This window comes from Myotis myotis, unplaced genomic scaffold (genome assembly GCF_014108235.1).
Source record: "Myotis myotis isolate mMyoMyo1 unplaced genomic scaffold, mMyoMyo1.p scaffold_m19_p_5, whole genome shotgun sequence".
Classification (NCBI taxonomy): domain Eukaryota; kingdom Metazoa; phylum Chordata; class Mammalia; order Chiroptera; family Vespertilionidae; genus Myotis; species Myotis myotis.
The window spans coordinates 1,149,994-1,166,490 of NW_023416357.1; the positions used below are offsets into that span (position 1 = coordinate 1,149,994).

Genomic DNA, 16,497 nt, shown 5'->3' on the forward strand with positions numbered 1-16,497 from the left:
CACCTGTGCCGGGCAGACTGCCACAGGTGGTGTGAGCCTGGAGAGGGAGCACGTGTGTGGAGGGGGCGGGGGTGGGGAAGCAATGGTCTTGAGCGTGTCTACTGAACCCATGATGAACTTGGCAAAGTGGCAGGTAGGCAGGTAACAGAGATGGCCCTTTCCCCAGGCGTGGATTCGGGTGGACATTTAGACGTAAGTCAAATGTCTGCCCTTAAGAAAGTGCTGGAAATTCCTGTCCTTTGTTTTACTAAATACCAGCAAAACTAGTCTGACTTCCAGTACTTTAAATACTTCTCAACTTAGGCACTTAAGTACATCAATAGAAAATACAGTCTTAAGTAAATACAGTTTTTAGTGGCAATCCAACCTGAGTTGGATCATTTGAGGTGCTAACAAAGTTGTCCACATCTAGGTAGCAACCTACGTGTTTTGTTTGGTTAAAAAAAAAAGGTACTGTCAGCGAATGCATTCTTCCTGTTCAGGCCGGGTGGGTGCTTTCGGCTGAAACGGAAGTGCCAAATTGGAAAAGAAAACAAAAGGCAACTTGGTTCCATGATATTAATTCCCTGGCAGGTTTCATAACTCGCACCTGAAACGAAGCAGGGCCCAGGGCTAAGCAGCTTTCATTAGAGAAGCCTGGGTTTAATTAGGTTTGACATTTTTTAAGTGTTTTAGGTTTACCTACTGCCTTTAAGGTGCATTGGCCCAGGTCCCAGAGAGATTAGAAAACAGGAATTAATTTTAAAGACCTTTCATAGGGCAAAGAAAAAGCCCTTAACTTGGGCCGCATTGTTCATACCACCAAAACTGCACGCAGACGGCCTCGTCCTGCCCCCTCCACTCCATTTCCGGCTGGTCAGCCACAGGGATCTTTAAAAACAAAGGACAGATCGCTCTCCCCCCTGGGTCTGGCCTGCATGGCTTCGGGGAAGTCCAAACATCTACTGTAGCAAACAAGGCTCTGCGCGATTGGGGTTTCAGGACTTGCACCGTGGTGATGGGACAGGGAGCGGGCTGGCTAAGGAGCCCAGTTCTGCCCTACTGCCTGCAGGCCCTTGGCCACATGACTCGTCCTCTAAGCCTCCGTTTTCTCTTCTGTAAAATGGGGACAGGATAGAGTCAACCTCAGAGCATAGTCTGGAGATTCAGTGAGCACAATGCACATACAGAGCATGACAGCACCGGGCACAGCAAGTCTGTCCGCGCATTAGCTCTCATCTCCCTGCTTCCCGCCCAAGGCCTGTGTTCAGGCCGGCCGCAGGACCCACGCTTCTGACCTCCCACATCCCCTTCCGCTATGAGAACACTCCCACCCAAATCCCCCTCCTCCTCTTTCCACCCCACCCTCTGTGTTAGCGGAACCTGCACTGAGCTGGGAACCTACCGCTCGGGCCAGCAGCTCTACCAGGCTCCGAGGGCAGCAGACGGGGCTGCCACGTGCCAGGAGGCCCAGTTACATTCGAATGTCAGCTAAACAACAGAATCTTTGGGTGGAAGTATGCCCCATGCCATCTCTGAATTTCAGAAAAACATAATTTTAGTATAATGTGTCCCATGCGGTATTTGGGACATACTAAACGTTTATTCTCCATCTCTCACTTGAGCTGAACAGGTGTCCTGTACAGTATTGTATGTCACCCCTACACCCAGGAGAGCCTCTATCACAGTGGTTCTCAACCTTGGCTGCACATTAGCTGGGAATCTTTTTTAAATCCTGATTTCTGGGCCTCATCCTCCGGAAATTCTGTTTCTTTGTTACTAATGTTGTGGCCTCACCCCATCACAAAGAAACAGAGTTTCCAGAGGATGAGGCCCAGAAATCAGGATTTTAAAAAGATTCCCAGGTGGTTCTAATGTGCAGCCAAGGTTGAGAACCACTGCTCTAGCACAGTCCTTACCGCCCATTAATCACTGAAAAAACATGACGAGGGGTCTGCCTCCCCACTGCCTGGCCGCTCTGTGAGGGCAGGGCCCACGCGGCCTTGCTGGCTGCTTCTGACCCGGCCCGCCTGGTCATCTTTTTGCTGGTGAAAGGTCTTGCCTTCAATTTGTGAAAACGAAACATCTGTGACGCGCAACAAAGCAAAGAGCAATATAACCAGTGTCTGTCCTGGAAACAGCTCCTCCGGCCAGAGCTGGGCACCCCGTTGGGGGTTAACTGGAGCCACAGGCACACACTGGGGGAGCAAGGCCTTTTCCCCAAGGCCCCCCAGCCTCACCTACAGGGGGCTACAGGATGGCACCTGTGCTGTGCGGGCTCTCGCCAGGGGGAACAGTGCTCACTGCCCGAGGACAGCTTTAGTGGCCCCACCATTTCACATTCACCAAGGACTGCGTTTACACGACAGCAGATAGCACTTGTCTCTCCAGGCAAGTACTGACACCTGCATTTACCAGGGAGCAGCTCCCTGAAGGCCACGAGGGGGACATTTCCCACCCCACCGTGGCCTCTGCGTTCTTTCCACTGTCCTGCTTGGCCATCCCCCGAATGAAAGTCAGAATCCCGGGTTCTCCCTCCTCACCCATGTAAGGGTGCCTCCCTCCATGGCTCCCCAACGAGAGGTCCCCACAACAGCCTGAGAGGAGGAGGGAGCCCAGGCCTCTGTTTTGAAATACAGGTGATTCTTAGCTCAGGTCGCATGTTACAACCCACACTCTGAGGTCTGGAGACTTACAGGGAAATGGGGTGACACTGCCCAGAGCCCGATGGGTCCTTTTTCTTTCAGCTGCATCTCCAGAAGGTACCACCTCACACCCACTCCACTGGGCGCAAAGATTTACACTCTGATTACCTGCACCTGGCAGCCTTTGTTCTGGGAGGGGGAGGAAGGCACCTAGTGGTTCCGCCTCCGGGGGGCCCATGGCGGTGGGTGCTCTGCCCGGGGACATGCCTGTACGGCTCCCCGATGCTACCTGGGCCACCAGTGCCCGTCTCCTAAAGGGCCCAATTTCTCCCAGGCCGGGAAGCTCCGGGCCAGCCAGCAGGGCCCAGGGAACCGGGGGTCAGTGGTCCCTCCCGCACCGGACGCCCCCAGCCCCCACCCCTGAGCTCTGCGCCCCTGCAGGGAGGGTCACTTCCTCCGAGGACCCGGCCCCTCCGAAGACTCAGGACGGGAAGCAGGAGGAACCAGGAAAGGCTGGCTGGGGCGGAGGAGGAGGTGGCGGCCATTCGGTAAAGCGGGGATGCAGCCCTCGGACAATGCTGTCTCTAAACCGCTGCAGCCTCCGGGCGCGGGGTGCAAAGTGCGGGGACGCAGTCCGAGGCTCCTCGGGCTGGACCGGCCGCCAGACAACAGCCGGGCAGAGCCGGGAGCTGACAGGGACCAGGCTACGCGGGTCCTGCCTTCACCAAACCATACACGCAGCGGGATCGGGGAACTGCGGTCCCTGCAGAAAACTCCCGCGACGGTCAGTCGCTGCTGCCTTCGTGCGGGGCTCCTGGGCGGACCTTAACATTACCACCTGGATCCGACCGGGAGGGGCCGGACCACCGGGGCCGGAGGGACGGAGCCCCGGCCCGAGAGGGGAGGTGCCCCCGGGACCATCTCCTCTCCGGAGCCGCGCAGCCGCTCAGCGGGATGCTGCGCTCACCTGGCGCGCTCCCTCCACCTGCACTACCGCCCCCGCCGGCGCCTGCTGCCGCGACCCCGCTGGTTGCCCGGGTAACGCGGGACGCGCGGGAGGGTGCGCGGCGCGGCGGCCCCTCCTCCTCGGCTCTCGGTCAGCGCCGGCGGTAGTTTAGCCGGGAAAGCGCGGCTGCCGGTCGCCGGGTCCAGCCAGTGAGAGGCGGGGGGCGTGGTGGAGGGAGGCGCGGGCGGTACTTAGGGCCTCGCCGCCCCTCGCCCGCGCTCCTTGCCCGCCGCAGCCCCAGAGCAGCGGGGCCCGGCCGCAGCATGGTGACCCCGTGCCCCGTCAGCCCCGCCGCCGGGGCAGGGAGAGGGGACAAGGGCCGGTACCCGCGCGCCCCGGTGAAGAAGCTCGGGCGCCCGCGCCCTCGGAGGAAGCAGCCGCTGCGCCCGCGCTCACCCCCCGGCGACTCGGGCGTCGGCGACCTGTTCGCGTCCCCCAGCTCCGGCTCGGACGGCGCAGGCAGCCCCGCGGCGCCCCGGGCGAGAGGCCTGGCCCGGCAGCCGGTGCAGCTGGACCTACGGACCTTCCGCGACTACGGGCAGAGCTGCTACGCCTTCCGCAAGGCGCGCGAGAGTCACTTCCACGCGCGGGAGGCGCTGGCGCGGCAGCCGCAGGTGAGCGTCGGTGGAGCCCTCCCGCCGCGCCCTCCGCCCCGGGCCCTGGCCCGCGCCAGCCCCGGTCCTGCCCCGCCGGGCCCTGCCCCGACGCAGCGAAGGGGCTGCAGTTGCTGCCGGAGCGAAGGGGGCCGAGCCGGCTTCAGGGACCCGAATGGTTAGCGGGGCGCAGGGGCAGGGGCATGAAGACGGTTCGTAGGGGGAGTCGGGCGGCTGCAGACCCCGCGGGCTGCTTACCGATCCTGCGCTGGATTCTTCATCTGCGAGGCGCCCCCCCGCCCCCGGGATTGCCGAGATGGCGGCGCGGTGCCTGCTGCTCTCGGGCGGGCGCGGGTCCGGGCTCCCAGTTGACACGCGTTCAGCAGTTTCCTCCTCCCCCTGCCTTCCTGGGGGACGGAGCTGCCCGGTCCCCCCGCTCGGCGCCTCCCCAGCCCCTCTCCGCCCAGCTCCGCCGCCCCCCGCCCCCCCGCAGGTCACGGCGGAGTCTCGCTGCAAGCTGGTCAGCTGGCTGATCCCCGTGCACCGTCGGTTCGGCCTCTCCTTCGAGTCGCTGTGCCTGGCGGTGAACACCCTGGACCGCTTCCTCGCCACCACGCCGGTGGCCGCCGACTGCTTCCAGCTGCTCGGGGTCACGGCGCTGCTCATCGCCTGCAAACAGGTACCTGCCCGCGGGCCTGGGCCGCCCGGCTGCGGGCTCTCCCGGCGCGCACGGCTTCGCGCGGGGCTCCCTGAACTCCGGGCAGACGCCGGCACCCGGTGCACCCCACAGCCCTAGCCCCGCCCCCACTGAGCTGGGCTGCGCGCGTCCCCGCGGCCCGTGCACTCCTAGTCCCTTCGCTCCCTCGCCCGTTTCTCAGCGGGACGGCAGGTAGAGAAGGTCTTGGGAGCTCGGCCAGGTGACCACGTGGAAGTCACGGCCATCTCGCTAGAAGGGAGGGGGCCCCGGTTTCTCCCGGGTTGGAGGCCGCGGCGGGGGCTGAGCGCCCTGTGCTGCAGGTGGAGGTGCACCCGCCGCGCGTGGAGCAGCTCCTGGCCCTGTGCGGCGGCGCCTTCTCGCGGCAGCAGCTCTGCAACCTGGAGCGCATCGTGCTGCACAAGCTGAGCTTCAGCCTGGGCGCGCCCACCCTCAGCTTCTTCCTGGAGCACTTCACGCACGCGCGCGTGGACGCCGGGCAGGCCCCCGTCTCCCACGCGCTGGAGGCACAGGCGCTGGCGCGCGCCGTGGCCGAGCTGAGCCTGGCCGACTACGCCTTCAGCAGCTACGCCCCTTCCCTGCTTGCCATCTGCTGCCTGGCGCTGGCTGACCGGCTGCTCGGGCTCCCGCGCCCCGTGGACCTGCGCCTGGGCGGGCACCCCGAGCCCGAGCTGCAGGACTGCCTGGCGCAGCTGCGGCTCCTTGTGGCCATCAATGGCGCGCCCCTGGCCCACATGCTGCGCCTCCAGGCCTGGGGCGAGAGCAGCCTGTCCCCGAGCCCCAGCTGAGCTGGGAATGAGGTCGCCCTTGGCCTCCTGTGCCCTGGCCTGGCGGGCGGCCGCTGCCTCTGCTTTGAGGGCGAGCATGCAGCGTTGGCCCACGGAGCGTGGGTCTGTAAATAGTGTAGGATCGTCATGGTTGTGTCTGGTTGTTTATTTATTTTACTGAGCGCCCGGGAGAGCGCCTTTCTCCAATAAACAGGCTGTCTGGCCACTGTCTCTGTCCTGGTTTGTCTGAATGTCCCTCTTACACGTGCTTGTCTCAGGAGGATGGTGAAGGCCTGGGCAACAGGCAGCAATCTGGGTTCCCCCCCCTCCAGCTCCACTCCAGGTGGCATGTCTGTACCAGAGCCCAGGTCAGCCTGGGGTGGCTCGGTTGGTTGGAGCGTCCCCCATACACCACATGCTGGCCGGTTCCAGTCAGGGGTCAGGGCACGTACCTGGGTCGCAGTTCCTTGTGCGGCAACCTCTGGCTGTTTCTCTCTCACGTTGATGTTTCCCCCTCCCTTCCTCTCTCAAAAATCAATAAGAACCCCACCAGGTACCAGAGGTCCAAATGACCTGGTTCCGGTTATAAGGTGAGTCAGTCAATGGTAGGCAGAGACCCTGTGATTTCCATCCCCCCCCCCTCCTGTCACAGAACGAGGGTGGCTCACCCAGGGGTGCAGAGGGTGTGGTGGGGTGTACTGCAGACTAGAGCCTACAGCTGCCCATGCTTCGGAGAAGGGGAGGGTGCACATGCTGGTGCCCGTCTGGGAAGCCTTGGGACTGGACAGGCCCACGCACAGGGCAGGGAGCGCTCCCCGCCCTCACAGGTGCCAGAAATCAGGGCTTTGCAGGGCAGTAATGGCCACCACAAACCCAGCCCTGCTGCCTGCAACCAGGCTTTTCTCACACCTGCTATGCATGAGCCCAGGTTAACTGGCATCATGGTAACCCTGGTAACCATGGCTACCACTGGGCGCTTAGGGTCAGGCACTGTGCTCAGCATTCCTATTGCAGCCCAATCCCATGAGGCAGCGGCTCCTTTCTCGTTTTCAGAGAAGGACTCTGGCTGCAGAGGGAGGGGTGAGCAGTGGGGCAGGTGGGGAGGAGGCAGGTGATCTGCCTCCAGGCCCCCTTAGCCGCTAGCCCAGCTCCCCACGCACAGGCTGCAGTGGGCGTGGCTGCACCCCTCTAACAGGCTGTTTTTTTATTTTTTAAAAATTCTTTGCCGAAACCGGTTTGGCTCAGTGGATAGAGCGTCGGCCTGCGGACTGAGGGGTCCCAGGTTCGATTCCGGTCAAGGGCATGTACCTGGGTTGCGGGCACATCCCCAGTGGGAGATGTGCAGGAGGCGGCTGATCGATGTTTCTCTCCCATCGATGTTTCTGACTCGCTCTCTCCCTTCCTCTCTGTAAAAAAATCAATAAAATATATTAAAAAAATTCTTTATTAAGGTATTACAAATGTGTCCTCATCCCCCCTATTAAACCCCCATCCTCCCCCACACACACACTCATGCTCTCCGGCTGCTTAAATCCTACGTGAGGTGGTTGTGAGGCAGTGGGTATAAAGTGCCAGTTACACAAGTGGGCTCTGGGGTCAGTTTGCTGGGTGACCTTAAGCAAGTCTCATCACTGTGTCTCAGTATCTTCTGTAAAAAGGGGGAAACAGTAGCGCTGTCTGCAGGGCGGAGGCCTGCGGTGAATGAGACGGCCCAGGCGAACCCCAGCAGGGGCCCAGCAGGTGGCAAGTCTCCGAGGAGGCTGGGGGCAGCCCTCACAGTGGACGGAGGGGATCTTGGAGACAGAAACAGCGATAAAGCAGGTGCAGGAAAACCTGATCACCCGGAGGTGAACATACTGTTGTTTGTGATAGTTTATTCCCATTTTCTTTCTGGTTGAAAAAGACTTTCTATTTCATTTAGAGGAAGTCTAAATGCATGATCAATATGCACAAATAAAATGCAAACAAACTCAAAGCAAAGTTAGTCTCCTTGCACTTCTCTTCACCAGGCCCCCAAGCACTCCCCAGTCGGGACCCCTCGCCCTGAGCCTCGGAGCACCCCCCCTCCTGATGAGCCCCTTCACCAGGCTCTGCGGGGGGGGGGGGGGGCCCTCCTTGGCTGGGGAGAGGGAAGTGGTGATCCCACGCTGACTGAGGAGAGGCTGGTCTGTGACATTAAGAAGCAGATGGATAAAGTCATATCATCTCCAAATTCCAAAGCGCCCGCCTCAGCCCGGCGGGAGGGGGGTGGCGGAGGGAACAGGCTCTCGGTGTGACGGGGAGGAGCTGTCCGCGCAGCGTTACTCCACCACGAAGCCAAGGTCTGTGTGATCTGGTTCCAGAACCCTCCAGGCGGGGACTCAGGTTGTCACCTCTTCAGGTCCTGTTGCCACAGGTTCCCTTAAACCAGCGGCCGCCATCCTTTCGGACCTCAGGGACCACTAGTGGCCCGCGGACCACCGGTTGGCGACCGCTGCTCTAGGGTACGGTCCATGCACAACGCCCATATTTTTCTGCCCCGATTTGGAACTCACTGGTGGGAAACGACCCTGTTTTGGAAAGTCAGTGATGGTCTCCATGTGTAGAGATCACCCTGAAACTTAGCTAAGAGCCCCCCTACTTTGCAGGCTTGGAAGTTGGAGCGAGGAGGGGAGCAGGGATGGGCTGGCCAGTGGCTGGCTGCTCAGGAGACAGAGCCTGGACCAGGCTGTGGGAGGCTGAGGCGCAGCTGGAAGGCTCCTAAGACAACAACATGAATCCATCCCGCCAAGCACCAGTCACATGACACAACTTCACAGCAACACTCCTGAAGTCAGCCATGTTTTCCCTAAACAACTGGCTCATGGACCTGGTGGAGCCTGGTTCTGATCCCCAGGCGCTGACCCCAAAGGCAGGGCTGGTCCCCAGGGACATCACCCTGACTCCAGCTGACTGGCCTCCCCAGCTGGGTGCCCCCACCCACAGAGGGACCAGCGTCTTTAAGTCTATCCCAGCTCTGCCTGGGCTACTCTCCATCCTGCTGGGGGTCCTGTTATTACTCTCCATCCCGCTAGGCCAGTGGTCGGCAAACTCATTAGTCAACAGAGCCAAATATCAACAGTACAACGATTGAAATTTCTTTTAAGAGCCAAATTTTTTAATCTTAAACTATATAGGTAGGTACATTGTTATTAACTTAATTAGGGGACTCCTAAGCTGGCCTTTGCTAAAAACGTCCTCAATTCACTGAGGTCGACCCCTTCCAACTCTCCCATCCACACTCGTCTTGTATACTTGTTTCCTATCTTTTGTCACCCGCGGGCGATTTGCGGAGGCGACTAGCACTAACCATTGCACAATGAGACTGCTGACTGACTGGCTCACTCAACTCGCCCATGCCTCCCCCCCCCCCTGTCTCCCGACGCCCAACCGACACCCCCCACTTCTAAGGCCACTTCTTCAAAATAGACTCGCCCAGGCCGAAAACCAACTCTTGCGCATGGGCCAGGAAGTTTCAATCGCACTGTACTTACACGCCTGCACGTGGTATTTTGTGGAAGAGCCACACTCAAGGGGCCAAAGAGCCGCATGTGGCTCGCTAGCCACGCTAGGCCCTAATAACAGGGGTCCTGTTTATTAATCCAGGTAACAGGTGCAAATAAAGAGGATAGTTCACTGTCAAGACTACCAGGTGTAAGACACAAGGTGCCCAACAGGAGGCAGTTGTTCAAATTAGATGCATAGAGTGGTCCCGAGAGAGCCCCTCACCCAAGGACCTGGAGATGCGGGTGGGGGGGGGGGTGGCCAAGGGCTGCAGCGGAGCCCCTGGAGCCTGGTTGGGCGGGAGGGGCAGAGGCTGCCCGCAGAGGCGTTTTCTGAAACTGGAGAATGTGTAGGTGTCACTTTTCTATTATTGACCCCCCTTCAAAGGTTGTGCTCAGGCGCTGCTGCCAGGAAAGTCGGGGCCAGGGGTGCGGGGCCAGGGAGTGCGGGTGGGGCCCTAAGCTTCTGACCAGTTCCCCAGTGTGAGCGCACGTCGAGGCCTGAGCGCTCCCTCCGGATCCTGGGGGAGGGGCTGCTGTGATGGGCGAGCTCCCGCTGGGGTCCCATCTCCCACAAACCCTGCAGCGGGGCCCCGCCTCCGGAGACCGCGTTTAGGTCCCGCTCCGCGGCCGGTGGGGAGAACACGGGAAAGAGCCCTCGCGTGTCACCTGCCGCCGGCGGGAAGGCGGCGCGCGCGCCGGGAACCCTGCCTCCCGCCTCCCTTTGGCGCGGCCTGGAGGCGGCGGCGCCAACACTCGCCAAAAGGGCGCTGGCGGGCGCGGGCCCCGCGCTCGCGGTCCCGGGGGAAGCCGTCGCCGGGTCGGGTTTAACGCCTCCGCCCGCGGCAGATTGTCCGGGGCTGACGGCGCCACCTCCGGCGCGAGCCGCCCCTCCCGCGCGGGGTCCTCCCTCCCCTCCCTCCCCCGCACCTCCGTCCCCCGGCTCCACCCGGCCGCGCGGGACCTGCAGAGCCAGCGGAGCGCGGGGTGCGGAGCGCGGGGTGCGGGCCGGCCGGCGGGATGCAGGCGCGCGAGGGAGCCGCGGCGGGACGCCGGGCCTTCGGCAGCATCTGCCCCAACCGGATGCAGGAGCTGCGCGGCCGGGCCCTCGCCAAGCCCGGGCGGCCGGAGAGGAAGGTGGGCCGGGCGGGCGGGTCCCCAGGCCCCGGGCTGCGTGGCCGGCCCGCGCTCACCGTCCCTGTGCCCGCCTAGCTCGTCCCTCCGCGGCAGTTCTTCGCCGGCGGCGGCGGCCCGGTGCCCGTGTACGAGGACCCCCCGGGCGCCGAGCCCGCGGCGCTGCCCGGTGAGCCCGTCGCCCCCGCCCCGGGGGCTCCCCTGCTGGGCGGCGGGCGCGCGCGGCGGGGAGGAGCTGCGTCCCGGGTCCGCCTCCCGGCGCGGCTCACGGTCCGCCCGCGCGTCCCGGTCCCGTGCAGCCTTCACCACCATCGACCTGCAGGACCTCGCCGACTGCTCGTTCCTCCGGCCCGACGCGCCGCCTGCCGGGGACTCGGCCGCCTCGCAGGTACCTCCCTCCCGAGCGGGGCCCCTCGCCGCCCGCGGCGCCCAAACTACAGGTTCGCTCCCGCACCGGCCCTTGCGGGGGAAGCGCAGGCCCGTCTGGCCAGCGGGGGAGGGGGCGCGGGCCGGACTCTGCGCCTCGGGGGTCGGAACGCCCGTCCTCCCGATGCGCCTCCACGGCCGGCCGTTCTCAGAGCCGCGCTGGCTCCGGCAGGGCTCCCCGAGGGCAGGGCTCCCCAGGGCTCCTGCTCCAGACGCGCCTCGGGTCTCTGTGCTTCCTCCATCCTCCCCTGGAGCTGCCACAGAGGAGGGGGTGACCGATCCCCGAGGGGCCGGGCGGGAGGGGAGCACAGTGCCTCGCTGGGCGTCTGACACGCCGCCCCCACCCCGCGGTCCCCTGCGGCCTCCGGTGAACCATCTCATTCCCCGAATCCAAGGAGCGTGGAGGGAGGAGCGCGGGGGATGGAGCTCGGGAGGGAGATGGGAGGGAGTTTATCGTAGTTGGAAGCGGGGGAGGAACCGAAGACTCGGAGACTCTGCAGAGGCTGCCGGGGGCAGTTGGGAGCTTCTGGAATATTTCCTCCCCATAAAGGCTCGCGTTACCTACCCACAGGGGACAAAGAGGCGTTTGACTTTTTTCTTTTACCCCCAAAACCTGTCTTCTATTTCCATCCCGCGTTGCTGCTCCCCAGGGCTGACACTGCCCCGCCCCGGCCCTGCCCTGGCGGAGGCGGCAGCCTGCTCCCCTGGGATAGGCCGCGCCAGGAGCCCGCAGGCCCGGCTGCAGGCAGCGCCGGGTGCCAAGCCAGCTTCCCGCACCAGGGGCCCGTGGGCAGGCCCAGCACAGGACTCTCCCGAAGACAGGACGGCCCACAACTGGGGCAGGTGGTGGAGCAGAGCTCCCAGGCCTCCGCGGAGGGACAGAGCCCGGGGCCTGGGTGTGGGTGCCCCTGAGAACAGAGGTTGCCCAGGCAGAAGGGGAGAGTGGGCTGGCCCCGCGGAGGCCAGTCCCCGGTTCTTTTGAGATCAAGATGCTCAAACAAGGAAAGACAGTCTGGGCTCCTTTCCTCTGACCCGAGCGACACAGCCCTCCCTCCAGGTGTTTACTTTGCGGGTAGCAGGAGCCCAGCGGGCTCCCCTGGATCTGTGCCCCCAGAGAGAGCTTCACACTTGATGTCATGTCCTGTGTCCGTCTGTGTGTGTGTGTTGGGGGGGGGGGTGCTGTTGTACGTGGAGAAATGCCAGGTTTTATCTCATTGGGGAGCTAGGACTCAACATTTGAGGGCAGAGCTCACACCGATGGCCCAGGAGGTCCAGCACTTTTCCTGGGGAAGACGGAGCTGACGCAAAGGGGAGGGACCCGAGGGGAAGGTCCCCTGGGAGACGCTGGCCAGTCCAGGCCCCCTCACACTTCCCAGGCCGCCTCCTCCCCTCCTGCTGGGGGAGGTGCACAGAGACCGGTGCTGAGTGCTGGAGGCCTGCATGGGTCACACCTGGACACGCAGCGGAAGCATCTCCTGTCCCCCGCCCCAACCCCCCCTCCTGTTAGCCTCCAGGCTTCTGCGGTCAGGACTTGTCAATGGGCTTTGTTCCCCTCCTCCCTGCGGAGCCTGGCTCTGGTTCCGCCTGCAAAGTCGGGGAGGAGTAAGTTCCTCTTTTCACAAACTCCCTGATGGCGCCACGAAGGGCTGTAGGGAGACCACGCCCAAGTAAAGGAACCTGTCGGTCAGCCACATGGGTCAGGCAACCGGGCGTCCGCCACACCAGCCCCCTGCTTCCCGGCCGCCTGCGCCAGGCTGCCCTTAGGACGCCGAGGCTGGGGGTGCGAAGGGAGGAGGACCGAGGCGCCCGCCTCCCACGTGGCGGCAGCGCAGCTCTCAGGGCCTCCCCCCCTGCATCGCGGAGCCGGCACGTCCCCGCGTTTCCCACGTCGCGCGAGGAGTTTTATCAAGTCCAATGCTCGGATTAAGGTGACGGGGAGGTGCCGGGCCCCTTCCAGCCCGCGCCCCGCGCACAGCAGGAGCCACGGGGAGAGCAGTTCAAACGCTGGGGCGCATCGCCTCTGGGGGAGGCAACCCCGACTTTTCAGGACAGGAAAGCGGCCGGGCTCCGCGGCATCTCCGGCGCCCACGTCCCAGCGCCCCTCCCCCTCCCTTTACGGGGCTGGGTCTGGCTGCGACCGAGCCTCGGCGGGAAACAGGGCTCGAGTCACGGCCCGTGAGACCCCCGGTGCTGGCTGTCGGGTGCGGCCGCGGGACTGGAGCGCGGCCCCCAGGCGGGTCCCGGGTGAGTCCGCGCGGAAGTTCCCAGGCGCGGGGAGCGCGCAGGCCGCTGATTGGCTGGCGGCCGGCCAATGAGGGCGCGCGGACGGGCGGGGCGGGGCCGCTGCTCTGAGCGCGGAGGGACCGACCGGACTCAGACGCTCGCTGTGCGCGCCCTTCGGCCCCTTGCGGGCGGTCCCCGCTCCCCGCTCCCCGCTCCCCGCTCCCCGCTCCCCGCTCCCCGCTCCCCGCTCCCCGCCCCCCGCTCCCCGCCCCCCGCCCCCCGCCATGGCGGTGCAGGCCTGCTGGGCCCTGCGCCTCGGGTCGGGCTTTGGTTTTCAAATGGGAGCGAGGGCGGGCAGATACCCGCGGGCCGGGAGGACAGCGGCGGTGCTCCACGCCCGCCTTCGTGACACGGACTCCCGCCTCCGCTTTATTGCAGAGCCATGGCCCGCAGGCGGCGGACTGGGACCTGCGGGACTTCAGGGCGACGGTGGACGAGCTCATCGAAGGCATGTGGCGTCTCGGGCATTTCGATAGGTGGGGGGTCCCGGGGTCCCGACCCGTCCAGCCTTGTGCAGACATTGGTCCGGAGGTGGCGACCCCAGCGCACACAGGGCCGGGCTCCGGGGCGCTGGGGGCCGCAGCCTTGCCACGGAGACGAATCGCGTGCGGGTTCTGGGAGGGGCCCCGCCTGCGAGGTGACCGGGAGGGAGAGTGACGGGGTGCGCAGAGCTGCGGGGTGTGTGGCCCCGGCGAGACCCGCTCGGGAAGCAGACGTGAGCACCTGCCCGTGTGCACCGGGGTCGGGAGGGGAGGACGCAGAGCGCGGCCGCTTTACCCGGCGCCCCGCACCCGGCGCGGCCCCCGTCGGGCCCCAGCTGGGCCGTCCGAGGCTGCGCGCCCAGCTCCCGCTCTCCCTCAGGCTCGGCCCCCTGGATGTCGCCTCCCCCGGCCGGCGGAGACCTCCCCTGCTCTCCGGGCGACTCACTGCCCTTCGGGCCCTGCCTCTCGCCCCTGCCGGACCCGCGGGCCCTGCCGCCGCCGCCGCCGCCTCGCCCTGGGGACGCGCCCCCGGCGGCGGAGCAGTACTGGCGGGAGCTGGCCGACCAGAACCAGCGGGCGCTGGGGGACGCGCTGGTGGAGAACAACCAAGTAGGGCCCGGCCGGCGGCCACGACCCTGGGGGCGGGCGGAGGGTGGGGATGTGTCGGGACCTCGGGACCGGGACCCAGGCGGCTCCCGGGGCTGCTCTTGCTCCTGGGCTCCCCCTCAGTGTCCAGCCCCGCCCGGCTCTCCAGGGCCGCGGCATTCGGGAGCCCCCCTGTGCGGGACGGGTGTCCCCGTCCAGTGCCCCTCGCTGAGCGAGTCCTGGCCGGCGAGGGAAGGGCTCGTCGGAGCTGCCCGCGCCCAGGGGCGGAGGGGCGTGGGGCCGAGAGCGCACTATGTTAGAGTCACAGCAGAGAACTCGGCTTCTCGCCGGTGTGAATGCCCCGGGGTGGACTCGCGCAGCGCCTTCACCGGGGCCCCTCCCGCAGCTGCACGCGACGCTGACCCAGAAGCAGGAGGAGATCGCATCGCTCCGGGAGCGCAACGTGCGGCTGAAGGAACTTGCCAGTCGGACCCGGCACCTGGCGTCGGTGCTGGACGTAAGCGGCGTGAGAGCGGGCGCCGCGGGCGGGCGGGCGGGCGGTCGGGACGATCTGTGCACCTGCCCCGCTTCCAGCGTCGGGCCCGGCTGGTGGAGGACGGAGAGGCCCGTGGGGAGCCCGCCGAATCCCTGTCCGGGGGCACAGGTGCGCCCAGGTGCCGTGCGCCCCGGGCAGCCCCCCAGCTGTCGGAGCCGGCCCGGGAGAGCACGCTGGCCCCAGGGGGCCCCTCCGTCTTTTGCAGAAGCTGATGATCACGCAGGCCCCGGAGGGCGGGGAGCCCTGCCTGCCCAAGGCCGCAGCCAAGAGGAGCCTGGAGGAGCTGCTGGGCGCCACGGGGCCGGACTGCGCGCACGTAGACGCCCTCCTGCGGGACCTTTCCGAGCGCTGCGAGGAAGCTCTGCGCAGTCGCGACCCGAAGCGCCTCCGCCTGCAGCCGGAGCCCGGGGGCCTGGCCTGCCGGCCCGGGCTCCTGCACGGCGCCTTCCGGGGGCTGCGCACCGACTGCAGCCCGCGCGCGCCCGACCTGAGCCGCGGGGAGCTGGAGGAGGGCGGCTCCTTCTGCACCCCCATCCGCAGCCACGGCACCATCCGCACCCTGTCTTTCCCCCAGGGCAATGCCTTCACCATCCGGACGGCCAGCGGGGGCTACAAATTCCGCTGGGTCCCCAGCTGAGCCTCGTTCCGCAGGAGCGGATCCCCGACGGGCGCGCTGCAGAGTTCTGGTGCAGATGCTCTAGTCCCGCCCCTTCCACAGCGGGCCGCGTGCCTGGATGTGCGACCATGAACTCGCGCGCAGCAGCCGAGCAGCTTCAGCCGGTGACACTGTGCGCTTTAGAGCCGGAGGGGCCTCGCCACGTGGCTGTTTTCTAATGGGAAGGTGCCCTGGCTTCGTGAGGGAAGTGGAGGTTCCGAGGGGAAGTCATTTCATCAGGAAACACGGGACGGAGCGCCGGCCAGGCGCGTCCCTGGGACTCAGCCCCGGCCCGAGGCTCTGTGACGTTTGGCACTTCTCTCCGGAGGCCGGAACAGAAGGAGGAGCGCCCCCTCCACTTCTCTGCGGCTACAGGCCGTCCCATTGGAACGTGGATGGTAAATGTTTATGGTAATTTTACACACAGCGTTGTCTAAACAGAAGAGCCACAGGGAACCTTTAAGAAACGTAAGCTGTTTGAAGAACGTGCATATCCCACATGGAAGTGTTCATATTTTTGGCCAGAAACCAAGTGTGGAAATCTCTGCAGAAGTAAAACTATGTGGACCCCATGGGTAGAGTGGGGCACGCCTTCACCTAACACCCATTTTGCTGTGACCCCTTCTTAGAAAAACATACATGCTAGGCAGCGCCTGCCCTGTGACTGCTCTTCTGTCCCTTTGTGTGGCTTCCTTTTCCTTCTCTGTTTTGAAATGATGTGAGTAGCCATGTAACCCAGTTCTTAATGTGGGGGTGCTTGTGTTGGGGCTCAGCTACCCACTGAGCACAGGGCTCAGGTGACGGGAGCTGGGCAGGGGCAGAACCGGCTCCTCCAGTTCGCCCGAGTGCTGTTATCTGTATTTAGCCATTCAGAAGGAAAAGTGATAAAAAGAGACCACATTTCCTCATATTTTGTCTAACAAATGAACTTAAAATACACACTGGATGGCTCAGAATTCGTATCAGCTCAACTATAATGTTAACACGTTCAGGACTAGAAAAAAAAAAGTCCTTACCTTGTCCCAAGAAACAAACACAGCTTGTCACTCCTTGATTGGTGTTTCCACAATGCATTAACTTCAGTGATTGAAAAGTTAAAAATCTTATATGCATGTTTTCTATTTGCCTTATGCCAGGATTTTTTAAAAAC

At 64.0% G+C, this 16,497-nt stretch overlaps 2 protein-coding genes across 2 annotated transcripts; both read left to right on the forward strand.

The window, feature by feature from the left end:
• Positions 1-3,849: 3,849 nt before the first annotated feature.
• Positions 3,850-5,955, forward strand: CCNO (cyclin O). Its single transcript, XM_036310735.1, has 3 exons — positions 3,850-4,244; positions 4,717-4,902; positions 5,241-5,955. The coding sequence occupies exons 1-3, from the start codon at positions 3,894-3,896 to the stop codon at positions 5,724-5,726; spliced, it is 1,023 nt and encodes a 340-aa protein (XP_036166628.1). The 5' UTR covers positions 3,850-3,893; the 3' UTR covers positions 5,727-5,955.
• Positions 5,956-10,246: 4,291 nt separating this feature from the next.
• MCIDAS (multiciliate differentiation and DNA synthesis associated cell cycle protein) lies at positions 10,247-16,087 on the forward strand. The gene is made up of 7 exons (XM_036310902.1): positions 10,247-10,363; positions 10,439-10,529; positions 10,660-10,748; positions 13,448-13,517; positions 13,931-14,160; positions 14,543-14,653; positions 14,898-16,087. The coding sequence occupies exons 1-7, from the start codon at positions 10,247-10,249 to the stop codon at positions 15,327-15,329; spliced, it is 1,140 nt and encodes a 379-aa protein (XP_036166795.1). The 3' UTR covers positions 15,330-16,087.
• Positions 16,088-16,497: the final 410 nt, after the last annotated feature.